At 43.8% G+C, this 23833-nt stretch overlaps 1 protein-coding gene across 3 annotated transcripts in view; it reads left to right on the forward strand.

The window, feature by feature from the left end:
- TLCD4 (TLC domain containing 4) overlaps positions 1-23833 on the forward strand; it is a 44267-nt gene that overhangs the window by 14675 nt on the left and 5759 nt on the right. For all 3 annotated transcript variants that reach the window (XM_075616457.1, XM_075616458.1, XM_075616459.1), the window contains exons 3-5: positions 2904-2993; positions 10554-10612; positions 16676-16770. In XM_075616457.1, the coding sequence (XP_075472572.1) occupies positions 2904-2993; positions 10554-10612; positions 16676-16770 (244 nt within the window). The remainder of the gene's footprint in view (positions 1-2903; positions 2994-10553; positions 10613-16675; positions 16771-23833) is intronic.

The following is a 23833-nucleotide window of genomic DNA, read 5'->3' on the forward strand; positions in this document are numbered from 1 at the left end:
GAAATGTATTGACTATATTTAAATTTTCTCTTTTCTTTTCATATTTTTCTGTATCTTTTTGGACAGTATGTACCCTCCTCCCTTTAGCTTTTATTTTGTTTTGTGTGTGCCCTGTTTCTGATTTTATCATTTTTTTAAATAAAATTTGATATTTTTTTGTTTTTAAATCAGGAATGTCCAAAATGTGTACATTTCCAGTGTCAAATATGACATTAGAAATCAAAGCCGGCTATTTCCTAACTGTTAAAAAAGGATTTTTAAACCATTGCATTTTAGATGTCATTTTATACAGCTCCTAAGATCTATACATTCATGATTTAACATTTTCACATTTCCGTTTTAAATAGGTTATTACCACCTTTTTAGTGAAAATGTGCAGCCTGCTTATTGCAGGGTTTTTACCCTCACCACTCCTATAATGAAGTGTAATCAACAGACAACCGTAGCAATTAAAAAGGCAATCCAAGCATCTTAAAAAAATTATATTTTGTGTTAATATATGCAGTCTTTGATTGCCTTTACTGAAAACTAATTACCTAAACTGCCAATCGATTCATTCTGCCGTGATCGATCAGCAAAATCCTGCTTCCCAGGGCCCGCTAAATGGCTGCCTTTCAGTTTCAAATCAATCCTTTAGTCTTTGTAACTCAGCAGCTACAATGTATCCTGATATTACTAAGGTAACATCATCTATTGTTACAGTTTTCAGCTCAAACTGCTGGGAATATTGGCAACAAATTATCACAAACAGGAAAGTGTTACAAAGATCTTGCACTGCTAGTGAGGTGGCCTGCAATACAAATCAAAGAATGCTCAGTACTGTATGTTGAAACTCATTAAAAATGGCATTAAGTATTAAATAAAAAAGTAGTAAGTATTATCTAATACTACAGAACTGAATTATAAAATAAAAAAAAAGAACACATACCGGTATGTAGGATATTGCTTGCATAGCTCCTTTAAGAAGTTATACAATGATGTTGCCTGCACTGATGTGTCATGCCTGCACCTAGCAATGCTATATAGATATCTCTGCATCAGTGCATAGATTAAACTTGGTCACCATCTGTGATTTGATTACTGGGTTTCAGATTATCTGTGAACTTCCCCTGCTTTGTCATAAGACTTTTCTTAGCCCTGCAGTGCACAAATGCTCTTCAGCTTTGAATTTCACTGACTTGTGTCTGGATGTGAAATCTGATGCATCTCTAGGGAATTTAAAGTGTTATTCTCCACGTTCTTTATGATTTTTTTTTTTTTTTTTACATGGAACATGGCTAAGATGGATAGTCCTTGTGTCCTTTGCCTTACTGCACTTCTGCAATTCCTAAAACCAATGTCCCCCAACTACAATTATTTACAGTTCTTCCAAAAGGCAAAACTGAGGAGCAGACCATTAAAGCGGAAAAACATAAGTATCATATAATATTAATTTAGAGTGGTGTAGCTTTAAAAAAAATGTTTAATATTTTTTACAATTATGAAGGAAGGTGAGTTTGACATTTCTCAGTAAATTTTGTTTAATAGCTCAGCATGCATTTAGGATAAACAGTACACTGTTGTCTCAGGGGGAGGAGAGCAAACACAGGGTCCAGACAGATTATCTCTCCTTAAGCACCTGAAGAAACCAGTATCTCTACTTCATTCTTACATAACCACACTCCATTTTCCCCATGCCCCAGCTGTATCTTCTTGTGAACATTTTCCTGTTGTCTCCTTTTTGTGGCTTAGTGTAGGGGGGTGGATGGTCTTTGATGTATTGTAGCAGAGTTGGGGGTAGTCAGGGTAATCATGCTGCAAAAGTCTTATCTTCAGGGGAAGGTCAATTGTAGACTTTATTCAAGTCTTCAAAGTTCCCTGCAGCTGTAATTGTCTGGAACTTGTTAAAATAATCTTGCTGAACTTCTTCAAACTAGCCCTATTCTGCATTTAAACTTTATCCCATCCCTTGTTGGTTCATGTTTACACAGTTTCATCATTTTCTTCAGTCTCTCTTTTAGTCTGTTTCGGGGGTCTTATAGTCTGTTTTGGGGGTTATAGTCCAAAGTCCAATAAATTAATGTACAATAGTCCTAAAGGTAACATTCAAAGTAAGTGTCAGGTATTGCTGAATCTCTTCCTTGTGGCTTGGGTGACAGTTTCTGCCACCTATAATAATTATTTTTTTGCATGCCACGTATGTAATCCCCTTTTTGTCTTCATTAGAAAGCTGCAGAGGTTTTGCAACTCCCTTATTTTAATGGGGGGGGGAAAAAACACGCAATGATCCTTTGTCATAGCAGACAGCTCCCAGAATGAAGAAAGACGTCTCATGGGAGTGCTTGGCCTTTGGAACATGCTTAAAGTATATGGCGTAAGACAGACTCTGGTTCTGCAGATGATATCACAAAGAAATAGGCTTTAGAAAAAAAGGAATACTCCTTAGTTGGAAATGTTAGTGTAAAACATCTGGGCATTCCAGGAAAAAGGGGGGAAACATACACACGGTAGTTTGAATCCCCTTCCAGTAGTGACCCGGATCATTGTCTTACTGAGTTCATGTTAATCTCGGTGAGTGCGGTGTCTGTGACTGTCCCGTTATTTTGAGAAGGCAGGTTTGCGCCCTTTTAGTCTGCCCTCTTTCCTCTCCTGTCCCTCCCACTGCCCTTCAGATGCTTATACTTTCTCAGGTAGCAACACAAGCAAAGTGTTGTCAGTATCACACGAACATCCCCTGATTTAGAGTGTGACATCATGGCATCTGTGACATCACGACCACCCCTCCATGTGATTCTCCACTGCCGCTCTCTGGCCTCTAGTGATCGTTGTCTTGTTGCGTGACGACATTATATAAAAAGTGACTTTCTGTATAAAATGCTGCGCGTGGGAAAAGGTTTGCATGACTATTTGCTTTGTTTCTTCAGGACAGTGTCCACTTTCCACGCGCTGGTGGTCGGGTGCTTCTGCTTGTATATTTTAGTGTATGACGATGCTGTTAATGCAGACCCTGTTTGGTAAGTAGTAATGCCTCCTGCTGACATTTTCTGTAGTGTTCTATCTAGAGGTATGTAGCCTGTAAGTTGATTTAGAGTTTTTCTTTTTCTTGTTGCAAAGCTGTGGGTGAGTAGCCGGCTGCTAGAGTCTACAAACCATCACTACCAAAGGGGGCTGCAACATATTGACCTCAAAAGCTCTTGGTGCTTTGAAGTCCACGTCCGTGTGCATTCTCAGAACATGTTCTGTATGATTTTATCCCAGGCAGTGATTTACTCACTTGTGGTATTGTTCCATAAATGTTATTTTCCACCATAGGCCAATGCCATCAGCATGCATCCCGAAATAAAACACGTTGCTGGGATATGCCACGCATGAATGGGGACCAGGGGTGGACTGTAGGTATATACCAGCCCGGGCCACTCCTTGAAGAGTGGCTCTCCTCCTGCACGTCGCGCCATCATGTGATATCCACGTTGTCATGGCAATGCGCCATCACGGGACATTACGTTGTCATGGCAATGCGGCACCATGTGACGTGGCAGCGTTATTTGATGTCGGGTCGCCACGACAACACAACGCTGCAGGAGGAGATGCTGCTCCGGAGGAGGTAGAACACCCCCCTCTGACTCATTCCAACACACAATACACACACACACTCACCTTGGGGTGAGGAACCGGTCCGGGGTCTCTGCAGCTCCCTCCTCCAGTCGGAGGAGAGCATTGCAGGCGGTCAGGGAGCAGGGGAGCCACCGGTCGCCACCGGTCGCCACTGCTGGGGAGCCTCAGCACCGGTCCAGAACAGTGGATCACCGGAGCAACCCCGTTCGCCCGGCAATCCGCCCATGGCAGGGACCCTTAGCCAGGCTACTAAGACATATCCCACTTTCTATGATAACCCTTCTACTGAATGTGGCCCTGAAGAGCAGCGCCCCTTGCACAATATTTATGTTTCACCAGATTTGGCAGTTTCACAGCCTTAAAATGTTGCTGCCTATTTACCAGATTTTGTTTCCGTTTGCTTGAATTGGTCGTAAGGTGTTTCCTGTAGGTGTCTTATGACATACACCGCATGGTAAATATGGTCATATATATTTTTACTACTTTTTTTTACCAAACTTGAAACAAAATGTCACATTCAAGTCAGAATTGAATTCCCGACTTAGGAACATTTACACATTTTTACTCTGTCAGCATCGCTCTTCTCCAGCGTTCAACACCCCTAGTTTTTAATTTGTTTGATAGAAATATAAATGAGATAGGGAGTTTTGAAGCGCGGTCTGGGATACGTAATTGCTCAAGGACTGGACAATGGTCTTCCTTGTAAGCACAGCATCAAGCGCTGTACATTATATAATTATGTGCAGTGGTGAAAGTAGATTTTTATTCTTACAGGTACTCACCCAAGCATTTAAAACACTGGAGTTTCCACAGCCCCCTTGTTTGCTTTCTGAGCCCCCCACTCTTTTTCACACCTCCTCTCTATTCCCCCCTCTCGCATGTGTTTCTCTCCCCCTTTGTCTCTTACTCTTCCCCCTGCTCTTCCTCACTCACTCTCCCCCCTCATACTCCCACCCTCCGCTATCACTCAATGAGCCCCCACTCTCTCAGGTGTGTGTCAGAGCCTGTTTCAAAAGAGGAAGTGGTTGTTACTGTCTAAATGGTTGCTGTAGCAATGAAAGGATGATCAGTACATTAAAAATAATTACTCACTCTCCCCCCTCTCTTCCTCCCTCACTTTCCCCCCTCACTCAGTATTCCTCTCTCCATCTCCTCCTCTCACTTTCCCCTCTCACTCTCAACTCCCCCTCTCTATTTCTCACCCCCACCCCCCTCATCCACACACACACACACACACCCACTCACAATAAACACACAATTCCCCCCACAATAATTAATTACCCCCTCCACAACAATACCCCCCACAATACACACAATATAATACCCCCACAATATAATACCACCACTACAATATCCCCCCACATTAATACACCCCACAATACAATACCATATCCCCCCACAATATAACGCCCACAAAACACACAATATAATACCCCCCATAATACGCACAATACCCCCCACAATACAATACCCCCCACAATACACACAATATAATACCCCCATAATCTACCCCCACACAATAATACTTCCCACATTATACCACCCCTACAATAATACCCCCCACAATACAATACCCCACATTATAATACCCCCCACAATACACACAATACCCCCCACAATATAATATCACCCTACAATATCCCCCCCACAAAATACACAACACAATACCCCCCCACAAGAGAACCCCCACAATAATACCTCCCCACAATACACATAAGATAATACACCCTACAATACGCACAATATTCCACCCGCCTCCCAATAATCAGAAGCAAAACTAACGTGTCTCTCTGCCTCTCCGTGCCTTTACCTCTCTCTCTGCCTCTCACCGCACCTTTGTGCCTCTCTCTGCCTCTCCGCGTCTTTGTGCCTCTCTCTGCTTCTCCAAATCTTTGTGCCTCTCTCCTTCTCCGCGTCTTTGTGCCTCTCTCTGCTTCTCTTTGCGTCTTTTTGCCTCTCTGCTTCTCCGCGCCTTTGTGCCTCTCTCTCTGCTTCTCCGCATCTTTGTGCCTCTCTCTGCCTCTCCGCGTCTTTGTGCCTCTCTCTGCTTCTCCGCATCTTTGTGCCTCTCTCGGCCTCTCCGCACCTTTGTGCCTCTCTCTTTCTCAGCGTCTTTGTGCCTCTCTCTGCTTCTCCGCGCCTTTGTGCCTCTCTCTCTGCTTCTCCGCGCCTTTGTGCCTCTCTCCTTCTCCGTGTCTTTGTGCCTATCTCTGCTTCTCCGCGCCTTTGTGCCTCTCTCTGCTTCTCCGCGCCTTTGTGCCTCTCTGCTTCTCCGCGCCTTTGTGCCTCTCTCTCTGCTTCTCCGTGTCTTTGTGCCTCTCTCTGCTTCTCTCTGCTTCTCCGTCTTTGTGCCTCTCTCTGCTTCTCCGCGTCTTTGTGCCTCTCTGCACCTTTGTGCCTCTCTCTCTGCTTCTCCCCGCCTTTGTGCCTCTCTCTCTGCTACTCCGCGTCTTTGTGCCTCTCTGCTTCTCTGTGTCTTTATGCCTCTCTCTGCCTCTCTCTGCGTCTTTGTGCTTCTCTGCTTCTCCGCGTCTTTGTGCCTCTCTGCTTCTCTGTGTCTTTATGCCTCTCTCTGCCTCTCTCTGCGTCTTTGTGCTTCTCTGCTTCTCCGTGTCTTTGTGCCTCTCTCTGCTTCTCTGCGTCTTTGTGCCTCTCTCTGCCTCTCTTTGCGTCTTTGTGCCTCTCTCTGCTTCTCAGCGTCTTTGTGCCTCTCTGCCTTTCCGCGTCTTTGTGCCTCTCTCTGCTTCTCCGCGTCTTTGTGCCTCTCTCTGGTTCTCCGCGCCTTTGTGCCTCTCTTTGCTTCTCCAAATCTTTGTGCCTCTCTCGGCTTCTCCGCGTCTTTGTGCCTCTCTCGGCTTCTCCGCGTCTTTTTGCCTCTCTACTTCTCCGCGCCTTTGTGCCTCTCTCTCTGCTTCTCCGCGCATTTGTGCCTCTCTTTGCTTTTCCGCGCCTTTGTGCCTCTCTGCTTCTCTGCGCCTTTGTGCCTCTCTCTGCTTCTCCGCGTCTTCATGCCTCTCTCTGCTTCTCCGCATCTTTGTGCCTCTCTCTGCCTCTCCGCGCCTTTGTGCCTCTCTCTCTGCTTCTCCGTGCCTTTGTGCCTCTCTGCTTCTCCGGGCCTTTGTGCCTCTCTCTGCTTCTCCGCGTCTTTGTGCCTCTCTGCTTCTCCGCGTCTTTGTGCCTCTCTGCTTCTCCGCGTCTTTGTACCTCTCTGCTTCTCCGTGCCTTTGTGCCTCTCTGCTTCTCCGCGTCTTTGTGCCTCTCTCTGCTTCTCCGCGTCTTTGTGCCTCTCTGCTTCTCCACATCTTTGTGCCTCTCTGCTTCTCCGCGTCTTTGTCCCTCTCTCTGCTTCTCCGCGCCTTTGTGCCTCTCTCTGCCTCTCCGCGCCTTTGTGCCTCTCTCTGCTTCTCCCCGTCTTTGTGCCTCTCTCTGTCTCTCTCCGCGTCTTTGTGCCTCTCTCCGCGTCTTTGTGCCTCTCTCTGCTTCTCCGCGTCTTTGTGCCTCTCTCTGCCTCTCTTTGCGTCTTTGTGCCTCTCTCTGCTTCTCCGCGTCTTTGTGCTTCTCTCTGCTTCTCCGTGTCTTTGTGCCTCTCTCTGCCTCTCTGCGCCTTTGTGCCTCTCTCTGCTTCTCCAAATCTTTGTGCCTCTCTCTGCTTCTCCACGTCTTTGTGCCTCTCTCTGCTTCTCCGCGTCTTTTTGCCTCTCTGCTTCTCCGCGCCTTTGTGTCTCTCTCTCTCTGCTTCTCCGCGCCTTCGTGCCTCTCTTTGCTTTTCCGCGCCTTTGTGCCTCTCTGCTTCTCCGTGTCTTTGTGCCTCTCTCTGCTTCTCTGCGTCTTTGTGCCTCTCTCTGCTTCTCCACGTCTTTGTGCCTCTCTCTGCTTCTCCGCGTCTTTTTGCCTCTCTGCTTCTCCGCGCCTTTGTGCCTCTCTCTCTCTGCTTCTCCACGCCTTTGTGCCTCTCTTTGCTTTTCCGCGCCTTTGTGCCTCTCTGCTTCTCCGCGTCTTTGTGCCTCTCTCTGCTTCTCTGCGTCTTTGTGCCTCTCTCTGCTTCTCCGCGTCTTTTTGCCTCTCTGCTTCTCCGCGCCTTTGTGTCTCTCTCTCTCTGCTTCTCCGCGCCTTCGTGCCTTTCTTTGCTTTTCCGCGCCTTTGTGCCTCTCTGCTTCTCCGTGTCTTTGTGCCTCTCTCTGCTTCTCTGCGTCTTTGTGCCTCTCTCTGCTTCTCCACGTCTTTGTGCCTCTCTCTGCTTCTCCGCGTCTTTTTGCCTCTCTGCTTCTCCGCGCCTTTGTGCCTCTCTCTCTCTGCTTCTCCACGCCTTTGTGCCTCTCTTTGCTTTTCCGCGCCTTTGTGCCTCTCTGCTTCTCCGCGTCTATGTGCCTCTCTCTGCTTCTCCACGTCTTTGTGCCTCTCTCTGCTTCTCCGCGTCTTTGTGCCTCCCTCTGCTTCTCCGCGCCTTCTCCTCGTCTTTGTGCCTCTCTCTGCTTCTCCGTGCCTTTGTGCTTCTCCGCGTCTTTGTACCTCTCTCTGCTTCTCCGCGCCTTTGTGCCTCTCTGTTTCAACATGCCTTTGTGCCTCTTTCTGCTTCTCCGCGTCTTTGTGCCTCTCTCTGCTTCTCCGCGTCTTTGTGCCTCTCTCTGCTTCTCCGCGTCTTTGTGCCTCTCTCTGCTTCTCCGCGTCTTTATGCCTCTCTCTGCTTCTCCGCGTCTTTGTGCCTCTCTCTGCTTCTCCGCGTCTTTGTGCCTCTCTCTGCTTCTCCGCGTCTTTGTGCCTCTCTCTGCTTCTCTGCGTCTTTGTGCCTCTCTCTGCTTCTCTGCGTCTTTGTGCCTCTCTCTGCTTCTCCACGTCTTTGTGCCTCTCTCTGCTTCTCCTCGTCTTTGTGCCTCTCTCTGCCTCTCTGCGTCTTTGTGCCTCTCTCTGCTTCTCCGTGTCTTTGTGCCTCTCTGCGTCTTTGTGCTTCTCTCTGCTTCTCCGCGTCTTTATGCCTCTCTCTGCTTCTCCGCGTCTTTGTGCCTCTCTCTGCTTCTCCGCGTCTTTGTGCCTCTCTCTGCTTCTCCGCGTCTTTGTGCCTCTCTCTGCTTCTCCGCGTCTTTGTGCCTCTCTCTGCTTCTCAGCGTCTTTGTGCCTCTCTCTGCTTCTCCGAGTCTTTGTGCCTCTCTCTGCCTCTCCGCGTCTTTGTGCCTCTCTCTGCCTCTCCGCGTCTTTGTGCCTCTCTCTGCCTCTCCGCGTCTTTGTGCCTCGCTCTGCCTCTCCGCGTCTTTGTGCCTCGCTCTGCCTCTCCGCGTCTTTGTGCCTCTCTCTGCTTCTCCGCGTCTTTGTGCCTCTCTCTGCTTCTCCGCGTCTTTGTGCCTCTCTCTGCTTCTCCGCGTCTTTGTGCCTCTCTCTGCTTCTCCGCGTCTTTGTGCCTCTCTCTGCTTCTCCGCGTCTTTGTGCCTCTCTCTGCTTCTCCGCGTCTTTGTGCCTCTCTCTGCTTCTCCGCGTCTTTGTGCCTCTCTCTGCTTCTCAGCGTCTTTGTGCCTCTCTCTGCTTCTCCGAGTCTTTGTGCCTCTCTCTGCCTCTCCGCGTCTTTGTGCCTCTCTCTGCCTCTCCGCGTCTTTGTGCCTCTCTCTGCCTCTCCGCGTCTTTGTGCCTCGCTCTGCCTCTCCGCGTCTTTGTGCCTCGCTCTACCTCTCCGCGTCTTTGTGCCTCTCTCTGCTTCTCCGCGTCTTTGTGCCTCTCTCTGCTTCTCCGCGTCTTTGTGCCTCTCTCTGCTTCTCCGCGTCTTTGTGCCTCTCTCTGCTTCTCCGCGTCTTTGTGCCTCTCTCTGCTTCTCCGCGTCTTTGTGCCTCTCTCTGCTTCTCTGCACCTTTATGCCTCTCAGCGTGTCTCTCCAACAGAGCCGGCTCCGGTCAGTGACGTAGATGCCCTAATATGGGCATATCCATATGGAAAGAAGGAAGAAGGGGCGCTAATGTGTATTACTAAAGTGTGATCAAATAGCCATACTCTCCTGCAGCCAACAAGAAAGGATCATCCAAACCCCAAATAGCAGTGAACAAGAAAAACTCTGGCGCATGGGGAGTAGACTTAGAATTCCTAATAAAAATAGCGATCGTGGGACTGTAGAGAAATATAAACAGCAGATACAAATATACGAAAATGTAATAAAACTTATGACCTTTATCACTGAATTGGAAAAATACATCAAATACATACATATAAAATATTGCGAATAGAATAATATTTTATATGTATGTATTTGATGTATTTTTACTGAGATAAGGCTTACACTGAATTTTCCAATTCAGTGACAAAGGTCATATGTTTTATACAATTTTCATATATTTGTATCTGCTGTTTATATTTCTCTACAGTCCCACCATCACTATTTTCATTAGGAATTCTAATTCTACTCTCCATATCCATATATGGGCATATCCAACATTAGGGCATCCTATGTCACTGACCGGCGCCGCCGGCTGTGGGAAGAGACAAGCTGAGACGCGGAGAGAGCAGAAAAGGCAAGGGGAGATAGAGAAAGAGGCAGGGAGACAGAAAGAGAGGCAGGTTAGTACTAAAATCCCAGTAATTCATACTGGTACACAGTACTGGCACTTATTGGTTTACCGATACTGCGTACCGGACTGGAACGGCCTACTTTCACCTCTGCTTATGTGCTACAGTGCTTGTTATGTCTACAGAAGCTGTGAAAAATAGTATGTTCCAACTTTACACACAATCATATACATGTAGTCTGGGCTGCTGCGGTCTTATTCATTTTGACACCAAAAGCAGATACATGACACCGTAAAAGCCAGCACAGCATCAGGTAATGTGTTAATAATTCCGGGGGCTCCGAAAACAATGATCAACTTATCACAAATGAAAAACTGGAGCAAACGCAGTGTATAGCAAAGCATCCGAATGATCCCAGGAGAAATGCCATAGAACTATGTGTATAAAGACTGTACAGCTGATGTTATGTATTGCAGGGGGGATCCCTTCATGGTCAAGCTGAATGTCGCAATAACCTCAGGCTACCTCATTTCAGGTAACTACTGTGTGTACTGTGCGTTGATTAGTATGGCTATCTTTATACCGAGTAATACAATGCACTATGAGCCCCTTCAGCAATAAAGAATTGAAATGAAAAACATCCACCAACCGGTAGTCTGAAAACTGCAATCCCCCTAAGCTCTAAATTGAACCCACGGGTAGTCCCTTATTTAAAGGATTAAATGTCTTGCCTTAAAAGATCAGGCACAACAATACATTTGGTAATTATTTTTCAATGTTTGTTACCATGGTAACTCACAGCTCTACTTCCTGTACCCGTCTCCAGTTTGATATTCTGATCTAGATGGGAGAAGCTTAATTTTGATGATGTCATTTTGGGGGAAGGTCTGACTGGGCCCAAAAGGAACAAGGAGAGGATTACAGGCACACATTACTTCCAGCAATAAGGGCAAACTGCCGGTGCACATGGAGATGGGGAAGATCCCGCACCTCCCCAATGAATCACGGAGAATGAGGAAAGCATCCAGGCACACGGTCTTGTAGAAAAGGTGATTTATTCAGCAAAAAAACCCACTAACATTTCGACTGGCACTCAGCCCTCACCTTGATAAGGACTGCGTGCCAGTTGAAACGCTGGTGTTTTTTTTTTTTTTGCTGAATAAATCACCTTTTCTACAAGACCGTGTGTGTGGATGCTTTCCTCATTCTCCGTGGGCCCAAATGAAACCATTGAAAAGAAAGATAGAATTTTCAAAAAGATCTTTGATCAAGGAAGCAAATTATATGAATAAGTTGTTTACAAAATGAATTTTTTAGGGCTTATTTTCTGAAACTTAAATTACCAGTGTATTATTTGAATTGTGTGATTCTGTATAAAAAGTATATGCAGTGTATAGCAATTTTTTTTTTAACCTCTTATGTTGTAGCACGCTATAAATGCCCGCTTGTTTTTAGATGAGAGCGCGATCCAATCTAGTAGTATATGAAGTTGTATATATAATAAATTAGGGAGACATGCCTGCGGTGAAAACACCCTGAGAGATATGCTAATGGCTACAGAAAGTATATTTAAATGAGTCCCATCTCAGACTTCCTAAAAGGGTTTCCATACCAATTATATCGAGTTGATAAGCCTAAAACACCTAGTGACTGGAATGGTGTGCAGGCGATAGACCCAATAGGACTAGAATCCAGAACCACTGCTTTTCTAAGAAGCAGCTCTAGCAGTGTGACCTAAACCAGCTGGGTAGCATCATTGTCACATCCTACTTTTGAACTGCTCAATGCTCACTGCTCACACATGTAGCTAATTCAGCTATTAACATATCTGACATGTATCCTAGGTGTGCTCCACAAGGAACATTAAACTGTGTGGTCTGCTTTTAGGGGGAGGGAGCTACTACAGGTATGAACACTCACTTGGTGCTACATGATGGATATGCACAAGGTGGCTACTGTGTAACACAATGTACAGAATTTACCCTATAATAGTCACATGTAACATGACAATAATTGGGTGTAAAAACATTATTTGTACTTTTAAGTACTTGAGCCATTCAATACCGCGGTCAGGGACAAAAAGTTTCATGGTGCCATCTGCCAGAGTGGCAGGCACATACTGAATTGAAATACTATATTTAAAAATAAATACAACTACAAACTGCATAAATGATTCCACTGGCTTCCACATCGCACAAAGCATTATTTGTTTGACAAGTTTAAGGCACCTTATGAGGAATGGGGTATGGTGTCAGATGCAACAGTATCAGAAGTTATTATTTAGGGCAACAGCTCTAGCAGTGTGAGCTAAACCATCTGGGTAGCACCGTTGTCACAGCATACTGTACTTACTTTTGAGCTCTACTTCTCATTGAGTGATCATACCTGTATAAATCACTTTACCTTCTTCTAGGATAGAGAACCATATCTAATAAGCAGTCTCTCCTGCCACGAGACACCTACTGGCGTGGGAAGACACCTTACAGTCCATTTATTTTAATAGGCTGTAATGTATTCCAGCACCGAAGGTGCCTAATGGAAAAATACTTCTTAGTAAATGTGGCCCATTGTCTTTATTCATTATAAGATTAGAAGTACTAACTCAAGTCACCAGGTCACTGTTATATTACTTTCTCTCTGCATCTGCTGTATTTGCTGTGCTTCACCGTGTTTTTACGTGTGTTTCAGAAAACCCGTGTTTTATTTCATCTCACCTGGCCTCAGTAACTCATAGCCCTCAGTACATATATCTTTGGGATTGAAGTCCTTTCAATGTTACCATCAACATAATAGATACCCCTTGGAGATATGCTAGTAGACTGTTACAGTGTTGCACTGCTAGCCACCAGCTGGTTTAGCTCACAATTCTGGCTGGAGCTGCTGCCTAGAAAAGCAGTAGTTGTGGATTTTTAGAGGAACACATTTTGTATTATCAGTAAAAATTGTCAGTTCAGATGTCATGTGGCAGAAATCACACGAGTCAAGTGAAGGCATTTCACCAGAGATCCCAATTATAGAGCAAAGACACAGATTCATTTCGTGTAACCTTATGCAGCTTGATTTAGCAGCAGGTGTGCAGTAATGCTGATGTACACATTCTCTGCAAAAATCATTGGCTATTCTGCCAAACACAGCTAATCACATGCTGCTAACTCCACCACTGCGGCCTTAGCCTGCAACTCATTGCTCTAGCACTGAAGAGCTAAATGTGCTTAAGGCAGACATTTAATAACAATTATCTTACATTGATAGATCTCTTCTTGCCCTTCCCAAAACGGTTTTTATTTTTAATCGGATGCTTCCTTCAGGAGTTTGAAATATTAAGTGTTAGTGAGGTGAAAATTAATGTCTCACTAAAGTCCATTGCCTCCTAAAGGTTACCACGTAATCTCAGAAGCTAGAGTTTAAGAAAACACATGTTTTTTAACACTAAAATTATGTTTTTTTTCTTTAGAGCAGGACAGCTTCAGGGTGCTGATACTAACATTATATGAGTTTAAGTGTCTGTCTGTGCGGCACATTGATTTTATATATGCAGCCTTTGATTACCTTTATTGAAAACTAATTAGCTAAGCTGCCGATTTTGTTCTGTTCTCCCATGATCAATCAGCAAAGATTCTGCTTCCCAGGGTTCACTAAATGGCTCCCTTCCAGTTTCAATCAATCCTTCAGTCAGTGTAACTCAGCAGCTACAATGTATTCTTTTATTACTACGGTAACATTATCTATTGTTACAATTTGCAGCTCAAACTGATGGGAATATTTCCAACAAATTATCTCAAACAGGAAAGTGTTGTAAAGATCTTGCACTGCTGGGGAGGTGGGCTAAAACCTGCTATAGAAATCAAAGGATGCTCAGTGTATTAAAACTCATTTAAACATGGCATTGAGAGTTTAATAATAGTAAAACAATTTAGAAAGTATTATACTACATAACTGATTATTACAAAAAACACACATGTAGGATATTGCATGGATTGCTTTTTTAAAATTCGTATAGGCTTCTTGGGGGGAGGAGGGGAGTTCTGCTTTAAAAAAGATCTAATGTGTCTGTTTTCTATAAGAAGATAGGAGAATAAGTAAAATATCTGCAGTTTCATTTTCAGATCTGGTATCTTTGCAGATTGTTCGGCTAATGATAGTGCTATATCAGGTATTGAAATAAGCAGGCTAAAGGTGTCATTGTGGCTTCTCCGCCTTATGCACTGTTTCTTGCAAAGATTTAAAAGCAACAGCCTGAGGTAAAATGTCAAGAGCAGAATGTGAACGTGGGAGTCACATATATGAACGCTCTTTTTGCATTGTCCCAGGGGCAGCGGCCGACATCATATCACTTCAGCAGGCCAGTATCTTTCACTGACATTCTCTGTACACATCAGCTGGAAGCAAACATTTAAAACTCCCTGTTCCTCACATAAGAGATCTGGGGATAACCATAACAAACTTCATCTGGAGAGGGGGCGAAAGCCCAGAATTAAGAAATAATTACCCCCGCCACTTCAAGTGGATTCGTCCAACCGGACCTGCTAAATTATTATAGAGCAGCCAGAATAAGCCCCCTGATTTATTGGTTGCTCCCAGAGGGGGTCAGGCCACTATGGAAGCCTCTTGGAGCCTATGGAGAGAACAGAAGCTCAGGTGAAAGATTTGGCTGTTTTACTATGGGTGGGAGTGTCAGAGAGACTCATCCAAGACAAATGTCAACCAGTTATAGATCAATTCTTAACGATCTGGGATACGGCTTTTTAAACTAAAATATATCTCCTCCCTACCTTCACCATTAGGCCGAGTCCATAGAAGGACAGGCCGCGCTGAGCCGTGCGGACGCTCAGCGCTGAGCCCCTGCATCCTCAATGAGGATGCCTTGAGAGGGGGCTCACGCGAGCGTCCGCAGGCGTGCTGAGGCTTTGGAATTTTCAGCCGACAGCCAAGCTGTTTTTCAGCGTGCTGTCGGCTGAAAACATCCAATTAGCCTGAAGCAGCGATGTCACTGCCCCGCCTCCAACCACCTCGCCTCCCGGCTCCCTTTGTCAGCGCGGCTCGGAACTCCTCACCCCTCTATGGCCCCAGCCTTATACTCCTAGACAACCCAAACGTTGAACCAGCTTATCACCCTGGTTCTTATGAAATATGTCGGGAAACAGGTATAATTAAAGTAAAGGATTTGTTGAATAGGGGTAAACGTCAAAAATTTCAGTAGATTCAAGCAGAACATACATCCTACACGACCATGTCTATCAATATTTGCAGACATTTTATCTCATCTCAGTGCTTGAAAACAACAACGCACAGATCACCGACTTCTTTTGAACTTCTTTATTCTATAGCAGAATACCATAGAGGGACAATCCTGCTATTTTATCAAATACTAATCACACATAATGCCAAAACCAAAACCAGAAGCATGAGTAGCTGGGAGAGATATATGGGTCAGGAAGTAGATAGAGGAATGGAGCAAGATATTTGAAAAGGGTAGCCAAAACGTCCAGATGCTCAGGAATTGGGTTTAAGGTTAAAGTGCTGCCACGGTGGTTCTATACACCAGCTCGTTTGCACGTTTTCTCCAAGGCAATTTCTCCACTACGCTGGCGAAACTACGGGCATCATGGTACATTTACACAAGTGGTTGGGCCCCAGGATCAAACCATTCTTGAAAAAAAAACAAAAAAAAAACCGGTAATATTTCAGGTCACAGATCAGCGCCCCTCATGGGACATTGGCTCAATGTTGACCAGCAGGCCCAGCGAGGCTATTGATAGGAATTTAGACGCTTTGATTAAGCATATTCTGTCAGCAGCACAGATCGCTATTGGAAGTCAATGAAAGCAAGCGACAGCTATGTCAATTACTGCAGTTAAAAATAATTTCTGGGACATAATGATCATGGAAAAACCCATGTGCATGTACATACCCAGATGACAAATATGTTAAATTGATGAAGATATAGAATCCATGTTTGTCCCATATTGTACCAGACTGATATATTAATCAGTTATTGAGGCAGACAAGTTGCCCATATTCCAATCCTGGGTGGAATTCACTAGACAACCCTGTTTAACTGCCTCTCCTTTCTCAAGCTGAATTAACATTACAAATGTTAATAACGTGCTTTCTTCACACTGTTTAGGAATTCTTTGTTCAGATATGTTTGTTGAGTGCTGCTCTGCACGCCTATCTGTTTTGTCCCCCTCATCCCTCCCTCTTTCCCCCTCTTTATTCTGTATCCCTTCCCTCAACCCTCTGCAAAAAAAAAAAATATCAATAAAAAAAAAAAACCAAAACCCTAAAATGTATGCTGGGGACAAAATAACCATTTGAAAGTAACAATAGTTATTATGTGAACATATAGCCCTGATTTTAAAGTATTCACTGATGCTTTAAAGAAAGAATTTTCATTGCATACTGTATTATTTCGTTTCTCTTTACATCATTTTTAGTTGGGTAACAAAGAAGAAAAAGCAAGTTGAACCTGGGATGTGGCACTGGCCAAATAACGTGCAGTACCAGTTTTTAACAAGCTGTGCTCTTTTAGCTGACTTGTGTTGATGTATTTTACTGAACATACCTCGTAACTCCTTTTTATTATGTTTTCTTGCAGACTTGTTGCTTATTACTTATTACTGGAAGGCGATTGGTGATAAATATTTTGTAACTCATCACGTGGCCGCTCTGTATGCTTACTACTATGTACTGGTGAGTGCCATGTTTGCTGAAGCAGAGCATGCAGACAAGATATGAAAGAGTGGCCAAGAGTGAACTTCTTGGGTACAAAGAACTACATTACTTTGGGGCAGGATCTGTATTCAATAAGAACACATTACACACTCTAACAATTTAAATTGTAATTAGACTAACAAGGGTTTAATCACTTTTGTAAGGGGTGAGCTGTAGTTATTAGCTGCTTCGCTCACACTGTGAGGGCTTGGCAATCAGATTCCGTTATGCTATGGCAAAAAGGTGCCTATTCCAGGCTAAAGGTGACACATTGTGTGCTCATTTGCATGTCATCTCCCAGAATCCCTTGCTGCAGTGGAAGCACTGTATGCGAGGTGATAATGGTTGAAAGGCAGGGTTGCAGACCTGTCTAAGACATGTGAATGTGCTCACAAGTGATATTCTTTATTGGATATATATATATGCAGTATATAGATAATGAGCGCTAAAAAGCTGTACAAACAATAGTAATCCTAAAGCAGTAGGAGATATTAATCATTACAACAAAGTTCAGGTCAGTTGAAAAAATGATATAGGGTAGATGGCCCAAATAATTCCTGGGGTCTGAGCAGCTTCTGTGGAATAAACCAAGTTCCAGGGGATTTCAAAACCAAAAAGCCAAAGCGCCATAGTGTGTTACCGTTTAATACATGTGTTAGGTTGATGAAAACCTTAAAAAGGCGCATTCACAAACAAAGGTGTTAAATCACATAATAACCCTGATAACCGATAGGAATCTCTGCTCTGCTGTGGCTGCAGGAACACAATGGAAGCAGAATAAATTACCTCCCTGCTGCAGCCTCCAGTCTGGGCTCAGTCGTGATGTTATTCAGTGTTCCTGGGGATCAGGGGAAGAGTTCCAGTTCAGCAGCTGATGTGTACGCCGCCGACACACCGCTGAGCAGGGGATTCCCAGGTTGTCTGCGATCGGGGGGCGGGGCTAGATGCAGCGTGTCAAGTGATGAAACGCGTAGCGCTGTTCTGAGTGGTGGTTCAGGTAGTGACGTCATTTGACACGCTGCATCTAGCCCTGGCCCCCGATCGCAGACAACCTGGGAATCCCCTGTATATATATGTCATTGGTTCCCTTTACTTGACTTGGCTGAAGAACAACATATGGAAAGGTACCAAAAACGGGATCAATATTATAGATCTGGTAGGGTCTCATTTTTAGCAAGTAGGGAGAATGGCCAAATCGCCTGTACAGGCCACAATATTCTATGTTTTAAAGAAAAATGTTCACATGGCTTTTATATTGGTTGAAGAAAGAAGCTGAATGTATAATGCAGAGTGGAAGTCCTAAGCCAATAATCCTGAAACTGCCAAGTCTCGTCTAACCCACCATTGAGAAGCGTCGGTCTCCATTTGTTTGAAGCAGCTTATTGAATAGGGGAAATTAGAAGTTGTGCTCGTGTAGTTATGGGACAGGAAAGTGGTAGTGAGAGAAGAAGCTGATTTTAAGAAAGGACTCAAGACACAAATTCCCTGCTTCTGTTTTTCCAACAGAAGGGTGGAATTGCAGCATTATTCATGATTAAAACATATCAGTATGACAGAGACTGACAACTAACTTGCACTAATGGATGAACAAACATTATATTCTTTAAAAAGGTAATGCTGTAGAGAAGTTTACGCTTGGTCACTCCTGTAATAAGCTGGCTTGCGTTGCTCCAGAACGTTTGCATGGAATGCTGCATGTCTATCTTTCTCAGTTGGAACGGGCGGATATCTCTTGTAATGTCGTCTTTCCTCTCTGCATGATGAGAATGTGCGGCGCTTGGTGCAAAGAATGTTGACCGCATGCTTCATTTGCGGTTTGCATCAAACTCTGGGGTTATAACGTTCAAGAATCTTACTGTTTGGGGATGTCGGTCAAACGAATTCCGTCAGTGGGTAAGAAGAGGGTTTAAAACATTACCAAGAATCCAGGCAGACTAGGGATTCATGTGAACAACTTTGCATGTAAGATGTCAGTGCTTTAATCCAGCAAATGCTAAAGTTGCTAACTTTCCCCCCCCCCCAAACACTATTTTACACGCACAAATATTTGATGAGGCATTTTGTCATCACCCATCGATTTTATTAATCTTTTCTTCCACTTTGGCCATTGCTTCACACCGAAGAAGCGTATCCACTGTTTCTCTGAATTCATATGGCATCAGGGTCCTTGTACTGTACATGTGCAATATAAGAATGCAGAGTGTGAGTTTATTTTTTTTTAACAGATACTTAATATTTGTGTTTAAGTGGAAGTGCGTGCCTCCTGTACCCTCACACTGTGCCCCCTATTCAATGTGCTGTGAAGCCGCCTTTTCCACGTTTGGAAAGATTTCAGCTTGAGTGGAACTGAAACCTTCCAAAGCAAGGGGAAAACGACTTGAAGAGCGTTTTGAAACGGGGGTCTTTACCTCTGTGCTTTTCTCTCACTTTCTACCTAAGCGTGAATGAACCTTTAGCACTCTAATACTTAATGACAAGGTTTTGCCTGTAGAAATACAACCCTTCGACTGTCGGAAAGGGCCTGCCAGTAGGATTGCTGATTTGTCGGTAGTATAGTAACACTGTCCCGCATCTGTGAGGAACGTACATGAGGGTACGTAGTGGTGGCTGCCGGAAAAAGAGATTGCCAGCCAGCGGCCACCATTGTTATCCTCACCAAGATGCTGTTTCCTACTTCCCTTGTTTGGAAGTTTGCGTTGCAATGCATGCTGTCCTCTCTTACAGCAGCTGTCTAGGATAATTGGTCGGGGCCGCGGCCCTAACATTACCCTAAAAAACCCTAATCTAAGCCCCTAATACTAATGCTACCCCCTACTTTAAAAACCTTAGGTGCTTACCCTAATTCCCTACCCTAAAAAGCTTACCCTAATTCCCTACCCTAAAAACCTTACCCCAATCCCATACCCTAAAAACCTTACCCTAATTCCTTACACTAAAAACATTAAATTCCTTAAATTCCCTACCCTAAAAAATACTAAAACCCATACCCTAAACCCCTTAACTCCTTACCCTAAAACCAACATCCTTAACACCCTACCTTAACTGCTAAACCCCCTTAAATTAACTTACCATATTGACGAAATGGCCGGCGGCTGAGTGTCTAGAGGCAGAGCGGCGAAGGGTCTCTCGTTGGCCAAACGGCGAGATGGCCGCGGCCAAATGTCCGATTGCGGACAGCAAGGATGCTGAAATCTGTGCATTGTGGTAACAGAAAAGTATCCTTCCCTTCTAAACAATGTGCTCACACAATCCTTACTGTGTTTTGTGTCATGTATGTTTCATGCTTTTATTGTGATCAGCTATGTACATATATTTAACAACAACACAGCAAAAAATGAGCCACGTTGTGCTGAAGCTTGCCGGCCGTTGTGCTGAAGCTTGCCGGCCGTTGTGCTGAAGCTTGCCGGCCGTTGTGCTCTTTGTATGAAGCTCATGTCTGATTTTTTTTTTAAATGTGAAAGAATGAGGGGCCAAATATCAAAGGGAATTGTTTAACCCCCACAATGAAAAGGTTCACGGATTACACCGGTGAGTACAATTTGTGCACTGTGGCTAATGTGTGGGATGTAGTACTTACATTGTATATGCTAGACTGAAACAGATAAGACTTGTTCCTATGAGACATTAAGACAGTTCAGCAATTTTTTTTGCATAGTCCATGGTAATCTTTAAACCGTAATCCCATTTACAAGGCCCCAGTTTTCCAGTTTCTTGCGTGCAGTGCCTTGATTTTGCCGGTTCTATCTTGAGCCCCAATGCTTTATTATTACAGTCAGCACTGATCACCTTTTTGTTAAGAATCTCACCTTGCCCTTGTTTTTATTTGTTAAATACAATGTTTTGTTCAGGAGATATGCACAGTTGAGATATTATGTGTCCGGGAAGTTAAAATGGATGTCTCTCCCGAGCCCGGGACAGACTGAGGTTAATAGATTAAGACAATGATTAACGCAAAAAAAGGAAACCAGGAAATGCTCAGGGGGAAAGATAATAAGATTATATGAGTTATATTGTTTTGAAAAGTATTAATGTGAAATCACTGCAGGTCCACTTACATTATTTCATAAACCATATTTTTTTCAATCCTTGACTACTGCAGTTTCGAAACGGCTTTTGCAACACCGATCTTCTAATGGAAGACAGAGTAACGATTGCCCTTAATGACTAATCACTTTCACATTGTTGTATATATTTTGATTTATTGGGATTGGAGCTGAAGCAGTGGCAGACATAATGCAGACTTAACAAAGCAGGAAAACCTTGCAGCAGTTGCTACTTGAGTAATTGATGATAAAGTGACTTGCCTGTCATCACTAGGATCTGGAATAGAAATATTTATTCTTACAACATTATGTCAGTGTGTGTTTCCTTAAAGCACTATTGCCTTAAAAAATTTAAATAAATGTGTATATATATACAGTATATATCTCATATAATACCTAAAAGGTAAAGAGACAAAGGCACTCAGCAGTTCAGTAATGAAAAAATCTATTAAAGTACACAAATACTTGCACAAAAAGTCCAACGTTTCGATCCCGGAGAGAGATCTTTATCAAGGGGGGCACCCCCCTGAGTGCCTTTGTCTTTTTACCTTTTAGGTATTATATGCTGTGTATTTTTATGACCTTAGCACCAGCTATTACTACTCTACCACTGGAGTGCAGGATATCTATCCATCTATATATATAATATATAAAAAATTCACCCCACACCCCTAGGTGGAAAGCAGAGGGTCTTCGAAGCTGAAACGTGTTAATTTCAGCTCTGGGGACACCCTGCTCCCAAAGATACTTACATCTGAAGGTGATGGTTGTATGTCTTGCATGTTTAAAGGTCCCACGTCAAGCGGGGCAATAGGAAGCCGCAAGGGATGATGTCACAGCTTCCTGTTGGCCCGCGGGAGCTTTAAATGGACATTTTCTGTCCCCACCTGGAGCTGCTCCCGCATCACATTCCGATGTAAGCATCTCGAGAAGCAGGGGGTCCCGGAGCTGAAATCAATGCGGCTCAGCTCAGGGGACCCGCTGCCTCCCACCTAGTACACAAGAAAAACAAGAGGTACAGTCACTTTAAGCTTATATAAACAAAAACACGGTAAGTCCAGCACTAACTGCACAAAACAGGGCACTTAAGTGTAAATTCTATAGACTCCTGAGCAGCCGGTTGGCCTGTTTCTGACTGAAAATCCCCAGTGACGTAACGTCCCTAACGACAGCTTTAGAATATATATATATATTATATATATATACACGATTTGGCCCATGAATAAGACACAGGATAAGGGGGTCTCACAGGCAAAATATTTGCTTTTAAGGGGCTCAGTTGAAAGAGATTGGGAACCACTGGTCCAAGTAATCGTTGTGACTTCTTTGTTTCTACAACATTCTCGCCAGTGGTTGAACCAATACTTGCACATGTGACTAAGAGACAACATGTTGTTACGGTGCAATGTTACCTGCACATCAAAGGTCTATGTATCCAGACTCAACGGCAAACTGGCTGTAAAAATGATGCTTTGGTGAGACATTTTAAACATTTGTTTCTAAGTGGGTTATTAATGAAACCTTGATAGTGCTGATCAAGGAACTGCCCCATGGATATCAACAGGAGTTTTTCCATTCGATTGTACCCCGATTGGCACTATTGCCGTTCAATGAATAACGCCAATGTGCTCTTCCATACTGTTTGTATCAGCTTGCGATTTGGGGGATTTTAATGCAGGGAATTATATAGCATATCATATCTAATGTAAATGTAAGCCAAAAGTTAATTTTGTGGATATACTTTTATGGATCTTGGTGCATAATCCACATAAAGACTTGAATGCATGATGATGTTTGTCTACACATATTAACCCCGCTAATGTAATGTGTCTATTAGTTAATACTGAAAATAACAAGTGTGTGGACCTGTCTTTTAACATATATTATCTCTACTTAGCTTACACATACAGGGTGAGCCTTTTGCCCAGTTCCTCTCTTGTCTGTGTGCCATGCTGAAGGTATAAACTAAGTAATATCCTTGCTTAGTAATATGGATCCACCAGTGTGTAAGAGTATAAGTATGAAGAACTGTTCATTTGTGTTACCACCACTCGCTTTGTGGGTTTGTATGCATCCTTGGCGCTAAGTATTTGTTAACATCATTCCTACATGGCAAACCTAATTTATCAGATGGCATGCATGAAAATGATTATTCTTTATAAGATACCCATAGAATAATGGACATGGAGGCAAGTATGTTATGCATTTTATTGAAACATATTGGAGGTTATTCATCTGTGTTTACAGGCTAAAAACATGGTACTGAAAATGAGTCCCGATACAGCAAGCTCCATTATGGGTTAACGCACCAAACAAGCGTTAACACACATTGATTTGAATGAGTAAATGCAGATTGGGCTGCGTTAACCCGTAAGACGTTTGATGAATCCCAGGGGGGAGATATTTTAAAGAAAAAAAAATGATTGAAAGCAATGTTTTTTTTACCTTGTATAAATCTGGTACTGTTTTGGCACAGGATACATTCAGACGCAAACCCAGTTATGGTGAGTAAAAAAAGTGACGAAAACCCTTCACTGTGCTGTGTGCTCATTTGCATGTCATCACCCAGAATCCCTAGCTGCAGTGGAAGCGCTGCATGCTAAGAGATAATGGGGAGAGACAGGGTTGCAGACCTGTCCGAGACGTGCAAATGTGCCGGCAAGTGGTATTGTGATTTGCGGCACAGGATACAAGCGTAAGGAATCCACGTAGTGTATTTTTGTTGTTGAGAACATCACATGTTCAGGGGTCCTGCGGCCTATTTATGTAAAATAGAAAATATTAATAAGTAAAACGCATCACCCAGGCACTTTAGTGTTAAAAAGTAGAACAAACCTTGCCAAAATGTAAGAAGGTTTCATTCATATGACGCATAATTCATTAGTTGAAATTAACTTTGACACATTGCATCAAGTTGAATAGCAGATTGGTACAATTTAAATTAAACCAGGATGATAAAAGGGGGGGGCGGGGTGGTGAGAGAGGGAAGGGGGTGAGAG

The sequence above is a fragment of the Ascaphus truei genome, chromosome 10 (genome assembly GCF_040206685.1).
Source record: "Ascaphus truei isolate aAscTru1 chromosome 10, aAscTru1.hap1, whole genome shotgun sequence".
NCBI classification, from domain to species: Eukaryota; Metazoa; Chordata; class Amphibia; order Anura; family Ascaphidae; genus Ascaphus; species Ascaphus truei.